The following is a 20,688-nucleotide window of genomic DNA, read 5'->3' as shown; positions in this document are numbered from 1 at the left end:
TTGGACTTTTTAATTTTTTTTACGTTTACGTCGTTAACCTAATGGGATAATTAACAATATATTTTAATAGTTCAGACTTTTATGCACGCGGCGATACCAAATATGTGTATTAATATTTTTTTACGCTTTTTGGGGAGTAAAATGGGAAAAACTGACATTCTACTTTTTTATTGGGGGAGGGGATTTTTCACATTTTGTTACTTTTTTATTTAACATTTTTTTAACTTTTTTATTTTTAATTTTTACACTTTTTATGTCCCCGTAGGGGACTATTCATAGCAATCAGTTGATTGCTAATACTGTTCAGTGCTATCGGTCATCTTCTGCTCTGGTCTGATCGATCTCAGACCAGAGCAGAAGACCCAGTGAAACGGCCGGAGTCAGGTGAGGGGACCTCCGGCGACCATGCTGGATGATCGGATCGCCACGGCAGCGCTGCGGGCGATCCGATCATCCATTCAAAGTACCGCACTGCCGCAGATGCCGTAATCTGTATTGATCACGGCATCTGAGGGGTTAATGGCAGACATCAGCGCGATCGCGGATGTCCGCCATTACCCGCGGGTCCCTGGCTGCTGATAGCAGCTGGGACCTGCCGGGCATGACGGGAGCACCGCTCCGGTGCTCACGATCATGGTGGCGCGTAAATGTACGTCATGGAGCGCTAAGTACCATGTCACCATGATGTACATTTACGTCCATTGTCGTTAAGGGGTTAAAGTGTACATCTCATTTCCCATAAAAATAGTTAAATGTTACTCAGACACATAAAAATTACATGATCAGTAGGTACTAGCACCTATATTTCTCTTACAAATACCTTCTATCTGGTGCTCACTTGGTTTGTCATTCTGGGCATTGGAGGGGGAGTGTCCTCACTCTGCATGACTTATTTAGAGTCTACTGTGCTGTGATGGGTCTCTTCATCCAATCACTGCAGGCTGCTATGTAACCCTGCTATGCATCCCCTCCTTTCTGTTTTCATGCTGTCTGATAAGACAGGAGTGAGCACCGATGAGTGCTAGTGCAACTCTCACTGACTGGACTTTATGCCAGCCTGTGCTTCACCCTAGTGATTTTTTTTATAAGCCATGATTTGAAAGGGTAATGTTTTGCCAAAATGTACAACATAAAAAGTTTTTTAGTCTGACAGTGCCCATTTAGGGAACCTGTCAGGAGAATTTAGGCACCCAATGTCGTGATGTTCTTTTTTAAATGTGATCAACAAAGCAAAAAGTACTATTAAAACAGTATACACTACATTCAAATGTCCTGTAATAACTCCTGGGGGTGAGGCATATTCCAGCCTGAGGAACATCAATCAAGGCAGGATGGAGACTGACCAGCGTGACTCTTCAGAGTGGCACCACCCCTATGACTCTTTAAAGTAATTTGAATATAACACTGCTTTCAAAGTTCCTTTTTTACATTATGCTGCCTAAACACTTTGTAAAATCATTGTCAAACTGTTATCTTGGATTTCAGGTTGATGGTGGTTTAGGGGTCTAAATTCTCCTGGCAGACTTTCTTTAAGAGATATTTCCAGGTGACATTGCAATATTACTAACACAGCAAGGATTTTTCTTATGAGTACTTTCTTATAGCATGCTGAAAATGAAGTGGTCTGGATAAACACCCACTTACAGGTCACCTGTGTGGGTCCAAATTAGGATGAGAGGTATAATTTGGCAAAATGAGAAAAGCTACATTAATGAATGCAAAGACAAGCTTCTACAAAGACAATAATATGCTGATCTGTTTATTAGGCAGAGCTACCCACTTTTATACACTGGGTATATACTAAGTGTACATCACAGGTTATACAATTATATAATAGCAATTAACCAGAGGACACCTGCATGCTATCTTAGCCCCTGGCCAATCTCCCAGAAACTCCTCAGCTACGGTTATCAGCTTGGTCATTCTTTCCTGGGAACTCATACACTAGTACACAGTAGAACCAACTTCTTAGCCTTACTCAATTTCAGCTTATTTTCTAACAAATTCTGTACTTTAAGGATATTAACTGTTTAGTTTCCATAACAGAAGAAATATAGTCATTTTGGTGTTAAATAGTTTTAATAAAGGCTTATTATTTATATAAAAATATATAAAAGTTTACTTTGAAGTACAGCAGTGATGGGTAACAGCAGACTGTGCAAAAGCTATTCTTACCATCTATAGTCTTTACGTTTACTGAAGAATTTAAAACACTTTTCTGAGGAACCAAACTAGAACACAGGCTTCTATCCAGTCTTTTTACCAATGTATCTTCTTTATTATCTCAAAGATTTGGTCCACAGTTTGGTGAAACCACCAGAGTGCAAGTAGTTGTACAACTAATCTTCTGGTGACATTGTATTTATTCCGGTTTGTTTCCCGCTTGGCTCATGGCTCTCACAAAGCCTTGGATCTCCTGCTCCAGGTGTTTGTTCCTCCTTTCTGCATCATCTCGTGATCGCTCCATGTTTTGCAGTGTGATTTCCAATGCCTTCCTCTTGTTTCTTTCTTTTTCCAAATCCTCATTTAATTTCACCACTTTCTTCCACACATCAAAATTTTCTTTCTCTAGGCTAAAACCAAAGAAAGAAAAAAAAAAACAGAAATGTCATTGGAATTTCAAAACACTTTTCAAAACTTTATGGGTATTTGAAAAGATAATAGATAATCCTTGAAGATTAAAGAGATTAAATCTTAAAGTTTACATTTTGTAAATCCTTAACAATTTTTACTTTGAATCCTCAAATGGACACTATCAGATCCAAAAACTTTTTATGTATTGTAACTGATGAAAATTAAAGATGTTTTATAAAATGGTTGTTTTTTTTTCCCCCCAATATTTAATAAAGAAAATGGCTCCTGAAAATACCACCACTATGGGTCACAATACCTACTGGGACACTCACCAGTCCTGCAGCAGCATCAGGCTTGTCCATGAGTCATGGACAAGAGATGACTCATGGACAAGGCTGCATGAACAGATGCACCCATGTCCTCCCACCACCACAAGGGAGAGACCTTCCCCTGAAAGGATTTCTAACACTGTGAGCTAATAAAAAGAGTGATTTTAATAATAAATATTGGTGATAGAGGCATAAAAATTACATGTACATGGTCAGGATTAGCTAATAAGTAACAATTTGTTTTATTTTATTGTGGGATCTGATAGGTACCCTTTAAAAAAAATTCTCCTGTATCTCAAAGGGGTAGTCCACTACTTTAAAATGTTTCCCCTATCCATGTGAGCACAGTGTTCGGCTCTGCCATAGAGATGCATGGAGGGGGCTGATCCCACTCTGTGCATGAGGGGAGATAAGCCCTTTTATATTGCTGTAATATTCTTACAGTATGTCACCTCGTACTGTTCTTGTAGTTTTGCAACACCTCATGTGTCTTTCAATTTTTTCCCTAAGGACCCATATGAGGGCTTATTTTATGCAGGACCAATTGTACTTTGTAACGGCATTGCTCATTTTACCAAAAAATCTATGATGAAGCCCAAAAAAATTGCTTGTGAGGTAAAATTGAAAAAGCAAACAAAATACAATTTTGCAACTTTTGGGGGTTTATGTTTCTAAGTAGGGCATTATATTTATTCTGTAGGTACAACACTATCCAATTATATGTGTAACTTTTTTCAAGAAAATTTGTTTGGTTAAAATTGTCCACTTCTGATCCCTATAACTTTATTTGTCCGTTTACAGAGGAATATGAGGGTTCATTTTTTTATTTGTAGTTTTTATCGGTAAATTTTATGTTTTCATTGGAATTTTTGATTGTTTTATATAAAAAAAAAATTTGTGACCAAAGTTAGAAATTCTGGACTTGAATATTGTTTTACATTTACTGCATTCACTGTGCGGTTTCAGTAACATTATATTTTAATAGTTTGGACATTTCCACATGTGGCAAAACCACATATGTTTATGTTTATTTACATTATCTTTTTTTTTTTTTTTTTAAATGGGGGAAATTTAAACTATTATTAGGGGAGTGGCTTATTTACATTTATTAACTTTTTTCACAATTTTATAGTCCCTTTTACCCGCAATCTTTAGATTGCAAATACTAGTGATCAGTGTTATCGGTACTCCACCGATCGGACTGAACAGAGCAGGGTAAGGGACCTTCGTCCATCCTCTCAGCTGATTGGGACTCTGAGAATTCACAGCAGTGGTCCCGATGGAGAAGGAAGCGGAGAAGAGAGAGAGGAGGGAGAAGTGGCTAAAGAGTACCAGAATCAGAGAGATTGCAATAAGTGTGCACTAGTTTACTGTGAGTAATCAATCTCACCCCAGCTTTAACTGCTCAGTATTGTTCTATAATGGCCCCATGCTGCTGCTGCTGGGTGTTTTGGGTGCACTATAGAGATATAGGGGAGCAGGATCTTCTATTCTTCTATTCTCAATAATTGACTCATGAAAACAAGCCGCTGATGAGCCAATTAACGAGAAAATACTAATTCGTCAGCTGATTTGATTGTATATGCAGGCCTAAAAGTCATTTTAGTCATTCGCACATCTTCCTGTGTGGAAATGGTTCTGGACTATGGAGATAAGAAAGGTATGACTGGAATCCTGATTAGAAACCCTGTTTTTTTTCCTGCTGACAGGTACACAGGTACACTAAGGACCCCAATACATGAGGTGATTATCAGCCGAACAGACCAATAATCACCCAGTTCCATAGGCCCAGCGATCAGCTGAGGAATAAGCAAGCGCACATACATCAGCTGATCTCATGTTTTTGACATGTTTATAAATACTCGTAATAAGGCTTGTGCAGCTGACAAATTATAGAAGTATAGAGCTACATGAACGCCCCCTTCCATAGACTTGAATGGAGGGAGCATGGCGTGACATCACCACCACGGCCTCCTGAACATAATGTTCAGAGCGTTGGGTGTCTGCACGAAGATTGCAGGGGATTACAGTGGCTGGACCCCCACGATCAGATATCTTATCTAGAAACAGAATACCCCTTTAAGAAAAAGCTTATCTGTAGTCCTGCAACAGCTCTTGTTATTTGCAAATAAATCTTGTGTGTAAAAAAAAAAATTACCTTCCCGTGCCTCTGTGTTCACCACTTCCTTTTTTATTTAACAGATATAATTGTATTCTATTGCCTTTTATAGTGAAAAGACCAACCCTGGTCCAGACCCGATTTTACCGCAAGTTTTCTTTTTTTTTATGTCCCTTACATTATTTGAATATTGTACCCCTTTGGAAACATCACGTCTCTAGAAGGACATTGGGGGAATTTATAGGGTCAGTACGTTTATTCAAACAGTTGCAAATTTTTACGTAAACCACTGATTTGCGCAAACACATTTTTGACTTTTTTCACCTTTAGAGTGCCCTCACCAACTGGGAGGAGTTTGCTGTAAAGGGGGTGGAAAGGGGTATGGCCCTCAATTTACATTAGAAAGAAATCAGCAATTGTAGCTGAGATCTACATTCAGAGCAAGTGTAGCTTTCAGAAGGACAACACATGGGCAACCACTAATATGCCTGAAAAGCTAACCGAAAGACAGAATTTTACTGAAAGGGTTTTTTACCATGGTTAACTTTCTACAGCAGGAAAGGCTTCCCACAGTTATCTCCAATACATAGACACTCAAAAGTTTCCCATCCAAAAATAAAATATAGATTACCAAAATTGAATTTTTATTGTGATAATTGTGATATTCAGCCCAGAACTTTAGGAGTGGTCCATAGATGAATGGGAAGTCTTGATTTACTCTTAAGGAATTGTGTGTATCATCTAGAACAGGAAGCCTGCAGGTACACCCCTCAGACACCTCTCTCTCTCTCCCGTGATTTTTTGGTAAATAAAATGATTAAAATTTGCATATCACATGTAGGTAATTTTTGGAAAGGTTCCTTTATAATCATAATAATCAATATAATTATTGACAAGCCATAAGAGAATTAAGGAAGAAGAGTAAAGCCAACAACGACTACATTTTAGATACTATTTGTTATAATCAGATGTATAAGTTTTCTACTTGCATCAATAGTAATGTAAAATACCTTTTTATTCGGTCCTCAAGTTTCCTGTTGTGAATTGTCATTTGTTCTAGAGAATTGGCCAACCTCTCGCAGTTGATGTTTTCTTCACTCTCAGTAACAAGACAGGCATCCCCATTTGTAAGGTAGCTTGGGCTTTGTTGGCCTTCACTGTTCACAGTACATGTATCAAATGTTCCCGAACCTGAACTACCACCACAATCACCATGAGTGTAAGGAACATTATCATAGGTTGATGTACGATTCTGGGAGAGTTCTTCAGACAACGACCTCTTGTGCACACTGGATGCAGAAAAATAAGATTTTCTTCCATTAGGAGATGCCCAAAATTCACCACTGAATATTTCCTCTTTGAAGGTAGTGGCAGTGTTATCATCCTGATTTTTGACTATGGGACAATTTGTGATAGGCATAGTCTGAGTTCTCTTTCTTGGGATGGCTTTCCATGAATCGGAGCTGTCCAGCAATCCAGAGTTATAGTCGTCATGAAGAGACATGCTATCATCCGAGATGGAAGAACCACGGGAATCACCAAAGTATTTCTGGAGAAAAGAAGGATATACTGAATATCATTATTGTGATACATAAATCTTTAATGCAGGGGTGGACATGTCATTCAGATTAAACTGAGTTACCATTAACTAAATGTGCTGACGCACCTGTATTAGGCACAGATGTAACAGAGGTGACAGTCAGAGTCATAGCACATTAACTAGATGCATTAACCCACCAAGTTTGACTGTTAAAGGGGTATTCCATTTTTTTTTAAACTTGCCCCTGATGCAAAGTTATGTTGTTAGTACATTTATTTGTTTTACCTTTCAATGGGGGGATCATTCACTTTTTTGTTTTTCCATGGTCCTCCCAGGTTCAGCATTCCTCTGCAGTATGGATGACTGCCATCTTAAGCCTTTCCTACAATAATGTTCGGCTCAAGACAACAGCTAATCACAGGGGGCTTGGCTTCTTCTTGTCTTTTCTGACAAGCCAGCTCCCTGATGATGTTTGTGGTCCATCTGGACGTCCTGCAGTACCTGCGTTCAATGCATCCCTGCATTTGGAGAAATCACATGACACAGGCACATGGGACATCTAGATGTACCACACACAGTTGGGTTGTCAGGAAAGACAAGAAGAAGCCAAGCCCCCTATGATCAGCTGTTGTCTTGAGCCGAACAGGATCCTGTGAAAAGCTCAAGATGGCAGTCATCCATACTGCAGAGGAACGCTGTATCTGGGGGGGGGGGGGACCATGAAAAAACAAAAAAGTTAACGATCCACCCCTGAGAGGTAAAACAAATAAATGCACTAACTACATAACTTTGCATCAGGGACACGAAAAAAAAAAACTGGAATACTCATTTAACTGCTACATCTGTTTATGCAACTTGTGCAGTTTTATCCCTAAGGGTGTGTTCACATGTTCAGGTTTTAAATTGCAATAACTGAAAGCAAAGTCAGAAACAGATCAGAAATGGAAGAAAAGTATAAAAGAATAAACTAAGATCCTTCTCTTTTCAGTTCCATTCCTGGCTTTGTATTTATTACCATATTTGTAATTAAAAACCTGAATGTGTGAACACAGCTTAAAAGCAACATCATGTTGTCTATTAGATTGCTAATAAAGGAACAAGCTATTGAATTTCACAACTAACAATTACTGCGGGATAGTGAGAGAAAAGTGAGTGCTATCCGAGACCATGAGGCCCATATACTGTTCTTGCACAAGAGTCTTATCTGTGGCCACACTTGTTTCTATGGCAGCTTCCTTTTATGTGAGGAACATTTGTCTACTCTGCATCTCTAGCATCTTACCATATGTGTTTTAGATGAATCTCCTGAAGGTGAGATACTCTCCTCAGCTGTATCCCAACCAACCGAACTGCGTGGAACCTGCACTTTCTTTGGATCATTTCTCGGTGTCTTGGCTTCCACAGGCTGGTCTTTGGATTTAGGAAAGAATTTCTCGTGGTGACTGATCATCACAGTCATAAGTTTCTGGATCTGTGGAGCCCCTGAAAGGTAAAGTGACAAAATAATATGAGTGAGAAGAACAAAAATGAAGAAAAAAAAAAAAGGGAAAAAAATTCAAAACATCCTGTTTGGTCTGATTGGGCCTTTACCCTTCTTTACCTGACTCCACTTTCCAGATATTTACAATTTCCCCCCTTCTCAGTCTAACTGTAACAAAAGTTTGCTTTCCTTATTTCCCCCATATCCTATTACAAAAAATGTTTTCCCTTTTCTTGAATTTTTGCCAACACCCATTCATTGTTCCTAACCTTTTCCATCAATCCCTTGAATCATACCATCTCCTCACAACCATCACCTTAGCACACGTAATAAGTCTCAATATTCGATATTTCTCCTATGTGTGAGGTTTTCTAAAGTAACACCACATGGATTTTGATGCGGAGATCAGCACGGTTTTACCTATGTGAACATAGTCTAAATGGAAATGTAAAGATCCATTTGGGGAAAGTTGTTTGTTTATTGAACTTAATTTTTTTACTTTTTAACTAGTCCCACCAGGGGACTTTTACCAACGATCATCTGATCGCCCGTATAATATACTGCACTACTACTGTAGGCAATCTATACAGCAATGCCTCTAACACAAGTGTATAGAAGGCTTATCCCTGGCAGGCCTGTAGTCCCTCACAGGAACCCCAGCTGCCATGGAGACATGCTGGGGTTTATGTTTTGACCACGGCATAAAACAGGTTAACTGCCAGAAATGAAGGTTTCGGGCGGGGTTTCGGCTATCATTCTGACAGGTCCCACGATCCTGGCACATGGGACCTGTAGCAATCGATCAGGCTGATGCTGTTTAAAGACGACAGCCTGGCTAAAAGCCTATTAGTGACCATCGTTTAAAGACGTAAGGCAGTCACTAAGGGGATAAAGTCCTGCAAAATCCTTTCAATCTATAGTTCACTTAAGATACAACCAACACTGCCAACAATAAAATATGATCAATACGGGATTGATTTATTTGGCAAAGTAATTTTGTCCATTTTTCCTGAAATTGATGACTGTATCTGAGTATTTGTATTTAGAGATAAAGCCATATTTTAGACCAGTTCATTATGTAGATTTATAGATATGTATTACCTCTCATAAGGATCACCGGTTCTTCTATTTTTGACCTTAGAAGATTGATTCCTATCACCATGGCTAGATTATCTACACTCATCTTATTTATACTGGCGTTCTTCTGTACTTTATAAAGAAATCTGTAATATTCAATAAGAAATATGTTAACCTTCATAAAAGTATAGGTTGATCCACATCCTGCTAATGCTCTAAAGGGGTTATTCAGCCTTTAATAAAATCATGTCCAGTCCACAGCATAGGCTGTCAACATTAGATCTGTGGGGGTTCCACTGATCAAGCACCACATCTTATTGACGGATTGACGGTGCAGCAGCCTCTTCAGTGTTTATATCGGCTTCACGACGGATCATACTTGTAAATTCGCTATTTGTAGCAGTGGTGCAAGGAACTGCAGCAATGTCCCATACACTTGAATGGGATAACACCTTGCACCACTGCTATAAGAGTATTTATACCTATACAATAGGTATGCAAGATGGAAACCCAATTTGAAGCAGACTTTAAACCCACTCACATTCTACTAGGATGTTCAGTATCGACTCAGTATAAATGTATGGTCTTCAAAATAGTTTTCTCTGGTGGGCCAAAGAAGCCCAAATCTGTTGGGATGTAACAGGAAGATACACTGCTGCTAGTGGTTTTTAGCTGTGGCTTATTCCCCTCTTCTTGGGGTGAGCCAATGGGTACTCCGGCCCTAGACTTCTTATCCCCTATACAAAGGATAGGGGATAAGATGTCTGATAAGATGTCTGATAGCGGTAGCTCCGCCGTTGGGGACCCCCGCGATCTCCCTGCTACACCCGGCATTCGTTTAGAGAGTCGGTTGCAATGCCGGAGGCTCAAGACGTCACGCCAACCACACACCCCCTCAATGCAAGTCTATGGGAGGGGGCCCCCTCCCATAGACTTGCATTGAGGGGGCATGGCCATGACGTCAGGAGCGGGACGTGACCATGACGTCACGAGTCTCTGCCGCGCATAGCCAGTCATCCATCATGGAGCGAAGTTTGCTCCATGATCCGACTGCGGACCAATATATGGATGTCTGGAGTACCCCTTTAAGGGGTATCAGGAGACATAGCTGGGTTAAGCCAACAGCTATCTAACAGAACTAACAAAACTTTATTTTCCAAACTATTTAAATGATTATTTATATATATATATATATATATATATATATATATATATATATATATATATATATTACTGGATGTGTATTCCATAAAAATTAATTTATCAAGGTTACTTATTAATTATATATCTGAATGGGGAAAATATGTCTGTCTATGGTATCTACCTAAGATACAGGTGTGTTTTACATGTGCAGTTGCAGTAAAGAAATATGGACACCAAAAGAGGTCAAATGATGGGGGTGTACAGCAGTTTTGTAACACGGTGGGTGTGTGCGTAGTTTATTGTGAAACCTCAAAAGCAAACAAACATAAGTTATTGAGCAACAATCTACACGTAGAAAGCATCATGTAAATATCATGGGTCGGGGAAGGCTGAAAGATTTACCTGCATATAAAGCTGAGGAGATTATAATTCTCTCTAGGGAGAAAATGTATCTGTTTCATGAGTTCTTCATGGCCCTGTAAACATAACCAAGAAATATTACACTATGAGGGACATTCACCATTGTAGGTGTAGGTCAATGTTTCCCAACCTGGCTGCCTCCAGCTGTTGCAAAACAACAACTCCCAGCATGCCTGGACAGCCGAAGGCTGTCCTGGCATGCTGGGAGTTGTAGTGTTGCAACAGCTGGAGGTACCCTAGTTGGGAAACACTGCTGTAGGTGAAGCATTTTTGTACACTTTTTTTTAGAGTGCCAGAAATGTGTAGGTGCACAAAATTAATAAAATGGTCACATGGCATTTGATAACTTTTGTACAGGTAAACATTTTCTAAAATTCCACTTTACACACACACACTCACCAAAAAGCTAAATCTGGGTTGGTGTATTTTTGCGACTTTTTGGTGGTTCTTGCACAAAAATTTGTGACCTTTTTTTTTTTTTTTTAAAGTGACAATAAATTAATTACCACTGCATAAGACTAACCTTAAAGGGGTATTCCAGGAAAAACTTTTTTTTTATATATCAACTGGTTCCAAAAAGTTAAAAACAGATTTGTAAATTACTTCTATTAAAAAATCTTAATCCTTTCAGTACTTATGAAGTTGAGGTTGTTCTTTTCTGTCTAAATCCTCTCTGATGACACCTGTCTCAGGAAACGCCCAATTTAGAAGCAAATCCCCATAGCAAACCTCTTCTAAACTGGGCGTTTCCCGAGACAGGTCTCATCAGAGAGGATTTAGACAGAAAAGAACAACCTTAACTTCAGAAGCTCATAAGTACTGAAAGGATTAAGATTTTTTAATAGAAGTAATTTACAAATCGGTTTAACTTTCTGGAGCCAGTTGATATATATCTAAAAAAGTTTTTTCCTGGATAACCCCTTTAACAGCTGGTCAATGCACACTTTAAAAAAAAAAGTGTAAACCAGAAAGTCGCAAAAAATAGCCCGAGGTGCAGCGCTGCACCAAATGTGCAAGAAATATACACACAAAAAACTGCTCTAAAGACAATATTAATAATTATTATTATAGAAACACCAACTAAAGAGGAGAATATATGGCCCTAATACCATTTAAAGGGGTACTCCACTGGCCAGCATCCGAACGCTGTGTGTGCATGCTGCAGGGGTCGGCCGTGCCCCCTTGTGCCTAGGCCACGCCCCCTCAATGCAAATCTATGGGAGGGGACGTGGCAGCCACCACGCCCCCTTCCATAGACTTGCATTAAGGGGGTGTGGCCTGAAATTATGAGAGGGTGTGGCCGACCCCCGCAGCATGCACACACAGCGTTCGGAACTAAATGTTCCGGATGCTGGCCAGTGGAGTACCCTTTTAACACATGGAAATCCAGAATAAAATATATTGCTGTATAGCACAGGTTATGTCATTCTAAAGATGTACTTGTTATACATATGTGATTTGAGCCCGAAATACAGATCGCAATAATAGAGCACTGCTGGGGCACCTGTAAGTTTGAGAATGGGGACCCTATTCATACATTAGAATGAAGCAACGAGTCCCACATGCATGCTGCAGCTTCACTTATTCTCTATGGGAACTGCTGTAAACAGCCGTAAATTGTGAAGAAAAAAACTCTTCTAGAGTTGGCGCTGCTTATCCCAATGAAAATGGATTCCAAGTCAGGAGTAATATTCATATCCAAAGATGACTCGATTATTTGCAGTACAATAAAATAATAAAAGGACCAATGGCATGTTTTGGGGTGCACTTACTATTTCCTCAGGACAGGTTGGCCCATCTTCTGCGGCCCCTCGGCTGAACAGCTTTTCCACAGCATTTCATACCCCCATTAAATAGGGGCACATTTTTACTCGTACAATGTGAGCAGCCATATTACAGAGGCTTCTATCTGTGCAGATCACTGAGCAGGGTCATTGAATGCCGCGGTAATACACTGCTCAAAAAAACACTTAAACAACACAATGTAACTCCAAGTCAATCCCACTTCTGTGAAATCACACTGTCCACTCAGGAAGCAACACTGATTGACAATCAATTTCACATGCTGTTGTGCAAATGGAACAGACAACAGGTGGAAATTATAGGCAATTAGCAAGACACCCCCAATAAAGGAGAGGTTCTGCAGGTGGTGACCACAGACCACTTCTCAGTTCCTATGCTTCCTGGCTGATGTTTGGTCACTTTGAATGCTTTCACTCTAGTGGAAGCATGAGACGGAGTCTACAACCCACACAAGTGGTTCAGGTAGTGCAGCTCATCCAGGATGGCACATCAATGCGAGCGGTGACAAAAAGGTTTGCTGTGTATGTCAGTGTAGTGTCCAGAGCATGGAGGTGCTACAGGAGATAGGTCAATACATGAGGAGACGTGGAGGAGGCCGTAGGAGGGCAACAACCCAGCAGCAGGACCACTACCTCTGCCGTTGTGCAAGGAGGAGCACTGCCAGAGCCCTGCAAACTGACCTCCAGCAGGCCACAAATGTGCATGTATCCACTCAAACTGTCAGAAACAGACTCCATGAGGGTGGTATGAGGGCCCGACGTCCACAGCTGAGGGTTGTGCTTACAGCCCAACACCGTGCAGGACGTTTGGCATTTGTCAGAGAACACCAAGATTGGCAAATTCGCCACTGGCGCCCTATGCTCTTCACAGATGAAAGCAGGGTCACACTGAGCTCATGTGACAGATATGACAGAGTCTGGAGACGCCGTGGAGAACATTCTGCTGCCTGCAACATCCTCCAACATAACCAGTTTGGAGGTGGGTCAGTAATGGTGTGGGGTGGCATTTCTTTGGGGGCCGCACAGCCCTCCATGTGCTTGCCAGAAGTAGCCTGACTGCCATTAGCTACCGAGATGAGATCCTCAGACCCCTTGAGACCATATGCTGGTGCGGTTGTCCCTGGGTTCCTCCTAATGCCTCAACAATGCTAGATCTCATGTAGCTGGAGTGTGTCAGCAGTTCCTACAACAGGAAGGCATTGATACTATGGACTGGCCCACCCGTTCCCCAGACCTGAATCCGATTGAGAACATCTGGGACATCATGTCTCGCTCCATCCACCAATGTCACGTTGCACCACAGACTGTCCAGGAGTTGGTGGATGCTTTAGTCCAGGTCTGGGAGGACATCCCTCAGGAGACCATCTGCCACCTCATCAGGAGCATGCCTAGGCATTGTAGGGAGGTCATACTGGCACGTGGAGGCCATACACACTACTGAGCCTCATTTTGACTTGTTTTAAGGACATTACATCAAAGTTGGATCAGCCTGTAGTGTGGTTTTCCTCTTTGATTTTGAGTGTGACTCCATATCCAGACCTCCATGGGTTGATAAATTAGATTTCTATTGATATATTTTTGTGTGATTTTGTTGTCAGCGCATTCAACTATGTAGTGTTCAACTTAGTGTTCCCTTAATTTTTTTGAGCAGTGTACATAAATATTTTTCTATTTTCATACAGGAAAGTTGTACTTGGCTGTTTCCACAGCTTCCATAGGGAGTAAATGCAGAGGCTGCTCCCTTGTAATGACTGAAGTGGTCACCTTCTCAGCCAGCATTCACACCAGGGCTCACGTTCTTCAGGAATGTGTGGGAACTGAGTTCCTGCACTTTTTCTACAGCAGGAACACCATTCCCATTAGCAGGACCAGCCCTTGAGTGGAAATCTTGGGTGAGTTCCCACACTTTTTCTTCCCAAGACTTGACCCCTGATTCACACCATAGGTGATCAGTTAGTTATCCCCTATCCTGTGGATAGAGCGTGACCTTCTAAGATGACACAACTCCTTTAAGTTTTATATATATATAAGTCCAGTCAGCAATTCTGGCTCTATCCAAGTGACCCACCTTCTGAATAAATTTTTGCTTTTAAATTCCTAGCTTAGTGTTTCCCAACCAGGGTGCCTACAGCTGTTGCAAAACCACAACTCCCAGTATGCCCGGACAGCCAAAGGCTGTCCGGGCATACTGCGAGTTGTAGTTTTGCAACAGCTGGAGGTACCCTGGTTTGGAAACACTGCCCTAGCTGTTCAGCCAATAATATAATTTCGGCATGACTTACCTTTTCCTCATCAATGTTCATTGTATTTTCACATGCTAGACAATCCTCATACTGGGACCAGGGAAAGACAGGTTCAGGTAGCTCCCGCAGGTAAAGTTTAAACAGCGATGCTACAGTGTGGACGTCAGTATCGCTGAAAAAGATAGAAGGATAACTGAATATCTCATGGGTGATAGAAGATTATTGGAATTTTTAAGGATTTCATTATGATTCTGCTCAAATTCCGAGCCAGATTAACTTCAATGGGGCTTTGAAGGGAATTCTGCAAAATTTTAAGACATGTCTTTAAATTTTGCAGACTCTGGAATGTTTGCTGCGGAAATTCCACTGTGTGAATGGGACAGCTGAATCCCATGGCACATAATGGGCAGTAAATTCTGGGGAATTTCCTTGCTAAATATTCTTGTGGATTTCCCTCAGAAATTTCGCCCCGTGAACATGGCCTAAGAGAAGAGTTATTTTGCATACAGATTGTAGAATAATCACAAGCAGTTAGTATCTGAAATATAAGCGTATTGTAAAATGTACCTGCTAAAAGATGGCCTCTCTCCTGCATCAAACGCTTCCTTCAGCTGCTTCACCAGATTGTCCTGGCCGGGAAGTCGGAATATCCCCTCTTCATTCAGCCCCTTCTCTAGGATAAAGTCTGCACACTTCTCCATCAATATGGGAACCGTATGTCTTCCAAATTTCCTTTCATAGGCTATGGTGTCTGCCAGACGCTGGCCAAATACAACTACAAATACAAAGAATGGAAAATATAGCTGAATCATTCATTGAATTGTGACCTTCATGTCTATAGTAAGAGACATTCATGTTCAACTGTACGAAAGGAGTTAATTAGGACTTCATTATTGCAAAGCTACAACTCCCAGCATGCACAGACAGCCTTTGGCTGTCCAACATGCTGGGAGTTGTAGTTTTGCAACATCTGGAGGCACCCTGGTTGGGAAACACTGGTGTAATCCAACAATAATCTAATATTTTTATTTTGCCTAGGAACAAGGAATGACTGAAATCAGATGCAAATGGGGGTAAAGTAAATCCCCATTCCTAATATGCCTCTGTACCATTTAGAGCTTGTACTGAGCAATAATTCAACTAAATTGCAGTTGTTTGGCATGGATAATTCAGGCTCATAAAAGAGCACAGAAATACCTTTTTTGTAAATATTAAAGTAATTGCACGGGTGTATGGCGGGACCACGAGTGTAGCGGTGGGAGTGGTGGGATCAGATGGTATTAACCCCGGGGGCAAGATGTTGTTAACCCCTAGTGTTCGTGACGCCAGTGAGGTTTAAGGGTCAGGAACACGACACACCTTGCTGGACCAATATATTTGTAATTAACTTGACTTGACATTGGACTTGACTTGACTATATGCAGGAATTGACTAGTTTCAGTGACAGCAGACTAGTGTTGCTTGCGAATATTCGCAATACGAATTTTATTCGCGAATATCGCATATTCGCGAATTCGCGAATATAGCACTATATATTCGTAATGACGAATATTCTTTTTTTTTTTTTCACAGTACACATAACAGTGATCATCCATCTCTGCTTCCAGCTTGTGTGGTGTAAAGAAGGCTCTAATACTACTGTGTGAGACTGGTGTGTGAATTTTCGCATATGCGAATTTTTGCTTGTACGGGTTTTTGTATATGCAAATTTTCGCATATGTTAATTTTTTTCGCACATGCGAATATTTGCATATGCGAAAATAAAACGCGAATATATGACGAATATTGGTCCATATATTCGCGAATATTCGCGAATTCGAATATGGCCTATGCCGCTCAACACTACAGCAGACATAGACTTGAGAGTTACTGGAATGACTGTAGCTTTTGGGGTCTTCCAGATGCTGATCACTTGCACTGAGATCTCTGGAGTTAACTGTTCCTCAGCAAAGATCATAAGAGAAGAGACTGAGAGAAATTGTAATGGCCACCCCTTTATATATTGGGGGGCTGGACTGAAGCCCATTGGTCAAGCTGCGGGTCATAGGTTATGCTGGTGCTCTCTGGGAGAACATGTGACAACAAATCATGTGACTGCATAACATAACTTGTGACAGACTTACAAGAGGTCCTTTAGACCTTCCACAGGTCCTTTGTACTACCTATACATTAGGAGACTGTCTAGGCATTAAAGCAATACACACTGTTGTTTTCTGGAAACAACAGGGGGAGACCCTGCAGGAGAGCCCCCAGGTCACTGAGGGTCTCAACCTGACAGGGCCTAAGGTAGTACAGGACCATGTCCTGTACTGGTATATTACACAACACTATCATGGAAAAAAACAGAAATATGTTAAACTGAGCTTGTGCATCCCATAGGAACTTTTTTGTTCTCAGATTGACAGGAACAGTCAGGAGTCTCCCCATGACAGGTGATTTGTAATGACTCCTGGACAAAGCCGCTCCAGTCGAAATGCATCGAAGTTGTGGTGTGGGGCAAGGGTAAGTCCTGTCTTCTTTGCACGAGCTGCCTATCTGCAGTGGTGTACCAAGGGAGGCGGGGAGGCGGGGAGGCGGGGGGTGCGGCCCGCCCCGGGTGCCACTCTCAAGGGGGGTGCCAGGGGCGGACTGACCCGCCGCCGCCGCTGCTGAGGTCCGGGACATTCATCCCAGATCAGCAGCAGTAAGCACTACATTCTCCTGTATGCGCGATACACGCACATACAGGAGAAGGCGTCCCCTCTGTGTGAGCCGCATCTGCAGCTACACAAAGGAGACGTGACCTCCGCCCCCACGCAGCACGCAGTACAGGCGCCGATGACGTCACTCATCCGGCGCCTGTACTGTGGAGGGTAGAAGACGCGGGCTCTGCAGCTGAGGAGATCGCTGCGTGGGACATCAGGTGAGCATCCTTTTTATTTATTTTTTAACCCTGCCTATACCTATAGGGGGGTGCTCTGTATATACCTATGGGGAAGGGGGGGTGCTCTGTATATACCTCTGGGAAAGGGAGGGAGAGGGGGGGGGGGTGCTCTGTATATACCTATGGGAAAGGGAGGGAGTGGGGGGGGTGCTCTGCATTTACCTATAGGGAAGGGGGGAGAGGGAGGGGGGGTTCTCTGCATTTATCTATAGGGAAGGGGGGGAGGGTGCTCTGCATTTACCTATAGGGAAAGGGGGGGAGGGGGGGTGCTCTGTATTTACCTATAGGGAAGGGGGGGTGCTCTGTATTTACCTATAGGGAAGGGGGGGTGCTCTGCATTTACCTATAGGGAAGGGGAGGGGGGTGCTCTGCATTTGCCTATAGGGAAGGGGGGCGAGAGGGGGGGGTGCTCTGCATATACCTAGGGCTGGGCGGTATGACCATATATGTGTATCACGGTATCTTTTTAACTTATGGCGGTCCCACGGTATATAACGGTATGCCCCACCCCCAAAATCATGTGACCCGCCAGCGCTGTTCTGCCCACCCCCCCCCCTCCCCTATCATGTGACCCACACGCGGTGTTTGGCTTCCCCCCCCCCCAAATCATGTGACCTGCCAGCACTGTTCTGCTCCCCCCAATTAATGATGAGCCCAGCGGGGTACTACTCACATATGTCAAGCACTGCCATCCTCCTCTTTGTTGGGGGCCGCCGGCCACTGTACGCCAGTGGTCTCCAACCTGCGGACCTCCAGTTGTTGCAAAACTACAACTCCCAGCATGCCCGGATAGCCAACGGCTGTCCGGGCATGCTGGGAGTTGTAGTTTTGCAACAGCTGGAGGTCCGCAGGTTGGAGACCACTGCTGTACGCTGTATCCCTATGCCCAGGCTGCAAAAGATACAGAAAATAAACTTTTAACTCACCCACGTCGAACGCAAGCTGGGGACGGGAACGCCGGACAGCCGTCAGCCTATCACCGGCCAGAGCGATGCCCCGTCCCTGCCAGTGATAGGCTGAGCCCACTGTCATGTATGAAGCTGGCTTCATACATGACAGTGGGCTCAGCCTATCACTGGCCAGGGCGGGGCATCGCTCTGGCCGGTGATAGGCTGACGGCTGTAAGGGCTTCCCGTCCCCAGCGTAAGGCCGACGTGGGTGAGTTAAAAGTTTATTTTCTGTATCTTTTGCAGCCCCGGCATAGGTATACAGCATACAGCAGTGGTCTCAAACCTGCGGACCTCCAGCTGTTGCAAAACTACAACTCCCAGCATGCATGTGTACCAATGTATCCTGATCTGCATAGTTTCCTGACTTTAGTTAACCTGTCCACTCCCTTTATTCTCGGTAATCCTGTTGCTATATCTCCTGGCATCTTGTTTTGTCATTACTCTCATACCTGCCGTTTATTGCTTTGGTTTTAAAGGCTGTTGTCAGTACGTATGTGTATACACCTGCCAGTATATCTTCCTGTTATAGGTTTGTTACTACTTTGTATATCTGCTGTTATACAGTATTCCGGAGTCTGTTGTTTATAACTTGTTAACCCTTCATATCCTGACCTGTTTCCTCGACCTCCATACAGTTCTGTTTATTGTTTTTACTTGATGCCACTGCACTTTAGTCCAGTGGAGGAACTGACACCCAGTTGTAGAACCGCTGTCTAGAACGTTTATGTAAGTAGGCAGGAAAAGGAGTTCTGGGTAAATTCAGGGCTCACTATTCCCTGCCCTACATGACATGATCATTAAAAATAGTACCCATTCTGGATTGGAAGGTTACATTGGTACAGTTGCATCTCTCCATGCCTGATGTCAGGTTCCATGGGAAACTATGCTGGACAACCATTTTAACAAGCATGAACTGCAGTAACAAACACAGTCCACAGGAAACAGAAAAAAGACCTCTCTTCCTAAATACAGACACCCTCTTTCAACAATTTGACTCATAAATATTCAAATAATGACTAAACCAACAAAAATCTGCTGCAACTCTATGCAAAGACCTATTACCTTACAAATACAAATACAATAGAAAAAACTAAATTGTATCAATATAAATGTCTCCAGTGAAACATTCATCACCAAACAACAACCAAATAAGTAAAAATAAATAAATATACTGTATTTCATACTTCTTGGTTATTGCTCAATCAATAACCAAAATGTTAAAGGTTAAAAAAGGTTAAAGGTTAAAATTTCAGATCAAATCATACATTTAACTGATCGAATGAATTCATAAAAGCAAAGGTGATTTTTTTGTGTGCTTATTATTTGTACATTGCATGAAAACAAAGATATGCAAATATTTTATAAAATTTTTTTTTTACCAAGTAATAAAGTGAAAATCCAGATTAGGCTGGGTTCACATTACGTTATTACCAATATGGGACCGTATACGGCTGGGGGGAGCTAAAACCAGGCGATCCCGTATCCCAGCCATATGTAATGTATTTCAATGAGCCGACCGGAGTTAAACGGTGACTGCGGTTGGTTCACTTTTGCCCCGTAGGCAGTTTTCCCACCGGACCTAAAACCGTAGTGTACCACGGTTTTTGGTCCGTTGGGAAAACCACATATGGGGATAAAATTAGTCCACCGGAGTCAGCGTTTAACTCCGGTCGGCTCATTGAAATACATTACATACAGGCCGTGTATACGGCTGGGATACGGGGTTTTAGCTCCCCCCTACCGTATACGGTAAAAACGTAATGTAAACCCAGCCTAATTTAAATGATTTGAAGGGTATTTTGCTCTTGTCTCCAGACCAAATAGCTTTATCTGAGACAGGTGAATTTTTTAAAATAAATTTATTGCAGATATTCCCAACCAGTGTGCCTCCAGCTGCTGCAAAACTACAACTCCCAGCATGCCCGGACAGCCTTTGGCTGTCCGGGCATGCTGGGTGTTGTAGTTTTGCAACAGCTGGAGCCATCCTGGTTGGGAAGCACTGACCTATTGGAATGTAAATTCAATATTGGCGAAAAAATACAACGTAACCACTTTATTCTCGTCCTATGTTTCATTACATAACAAATA

The 20,688-nt window shown here is 42.1% G+C and overlaps 1 protein-coding gene across 5 annotated transcripts in view; it reads right to left on the bottom strand.

Moving 5' to 3' along the window:
* Window positions 1-2,044: 2,044 nt before the first annotated feature.
* The window catches only part of ARHGAP25 (Rho GTPase activating protein 25), a 122,176-nt gene continuing 103,532 nt past the window's right edge, over window positions 2,045-20,688 (bottom strand). For 4 of the 5 annotated variants that reach the window (XM_056571404.1, XM_056571403.1, XM_056571405.1 and 1 more), the window contains exons 5-11: window positions 15,295-15,502; window positions 14,767-14,899; window positions 10,665-10,738; window positions 9,144-9,265; window positions 7,845-8,044; window positions 6,033-6,571; window positions 2,046-2,573 (exon numbers count right to left, since the gene is read on the bottom strand). In XM_056571404.1, the coding sequence (XP_056427379.1) occupies window positions 2,363-2,573; window positions 6,033-6,571; window positions 7,845-8,044; window positions 9,144-9,265; window positions 10,665-10,738; window positions 14,767-14,899; window positions 15,295-15,502 (1,487 nt within the window). In that variant the 3' untranslated portion in view covers window positions 2,046-2,362. Of the gene's footprint in view, window positions 2,574-6,032; window positions 6,572-7,844; window positions 8,045-9,143; window positions 9,266-10,664; window positions 10,739-14,766; window positions 14,900-15,294; window positions 15,503-20,688 lie in introns of all 5 variants that reach the window. The other variant, XM_056571406.1, reaches the window with a different exon arrangement.

Source organism: Hyla sarda, chromosome 4, assembly GCF_029499605.1.
Source record: "Hyla sarda isolate aHylSar1 chromosome 4, aHylSar1.hap1, whole genome shotgun sequence".
Lineage (NCBI taxonomy): Eukaryota > Metazoa > Chordata > Amphibia > Anura > Hylidae > Hyla > Hyla sarda.
The sequence above is the reverse complement of the archived record's forward strand: the minus strand, read 5'-3'. Positions and strand labels throughout refer to the sequence as shown.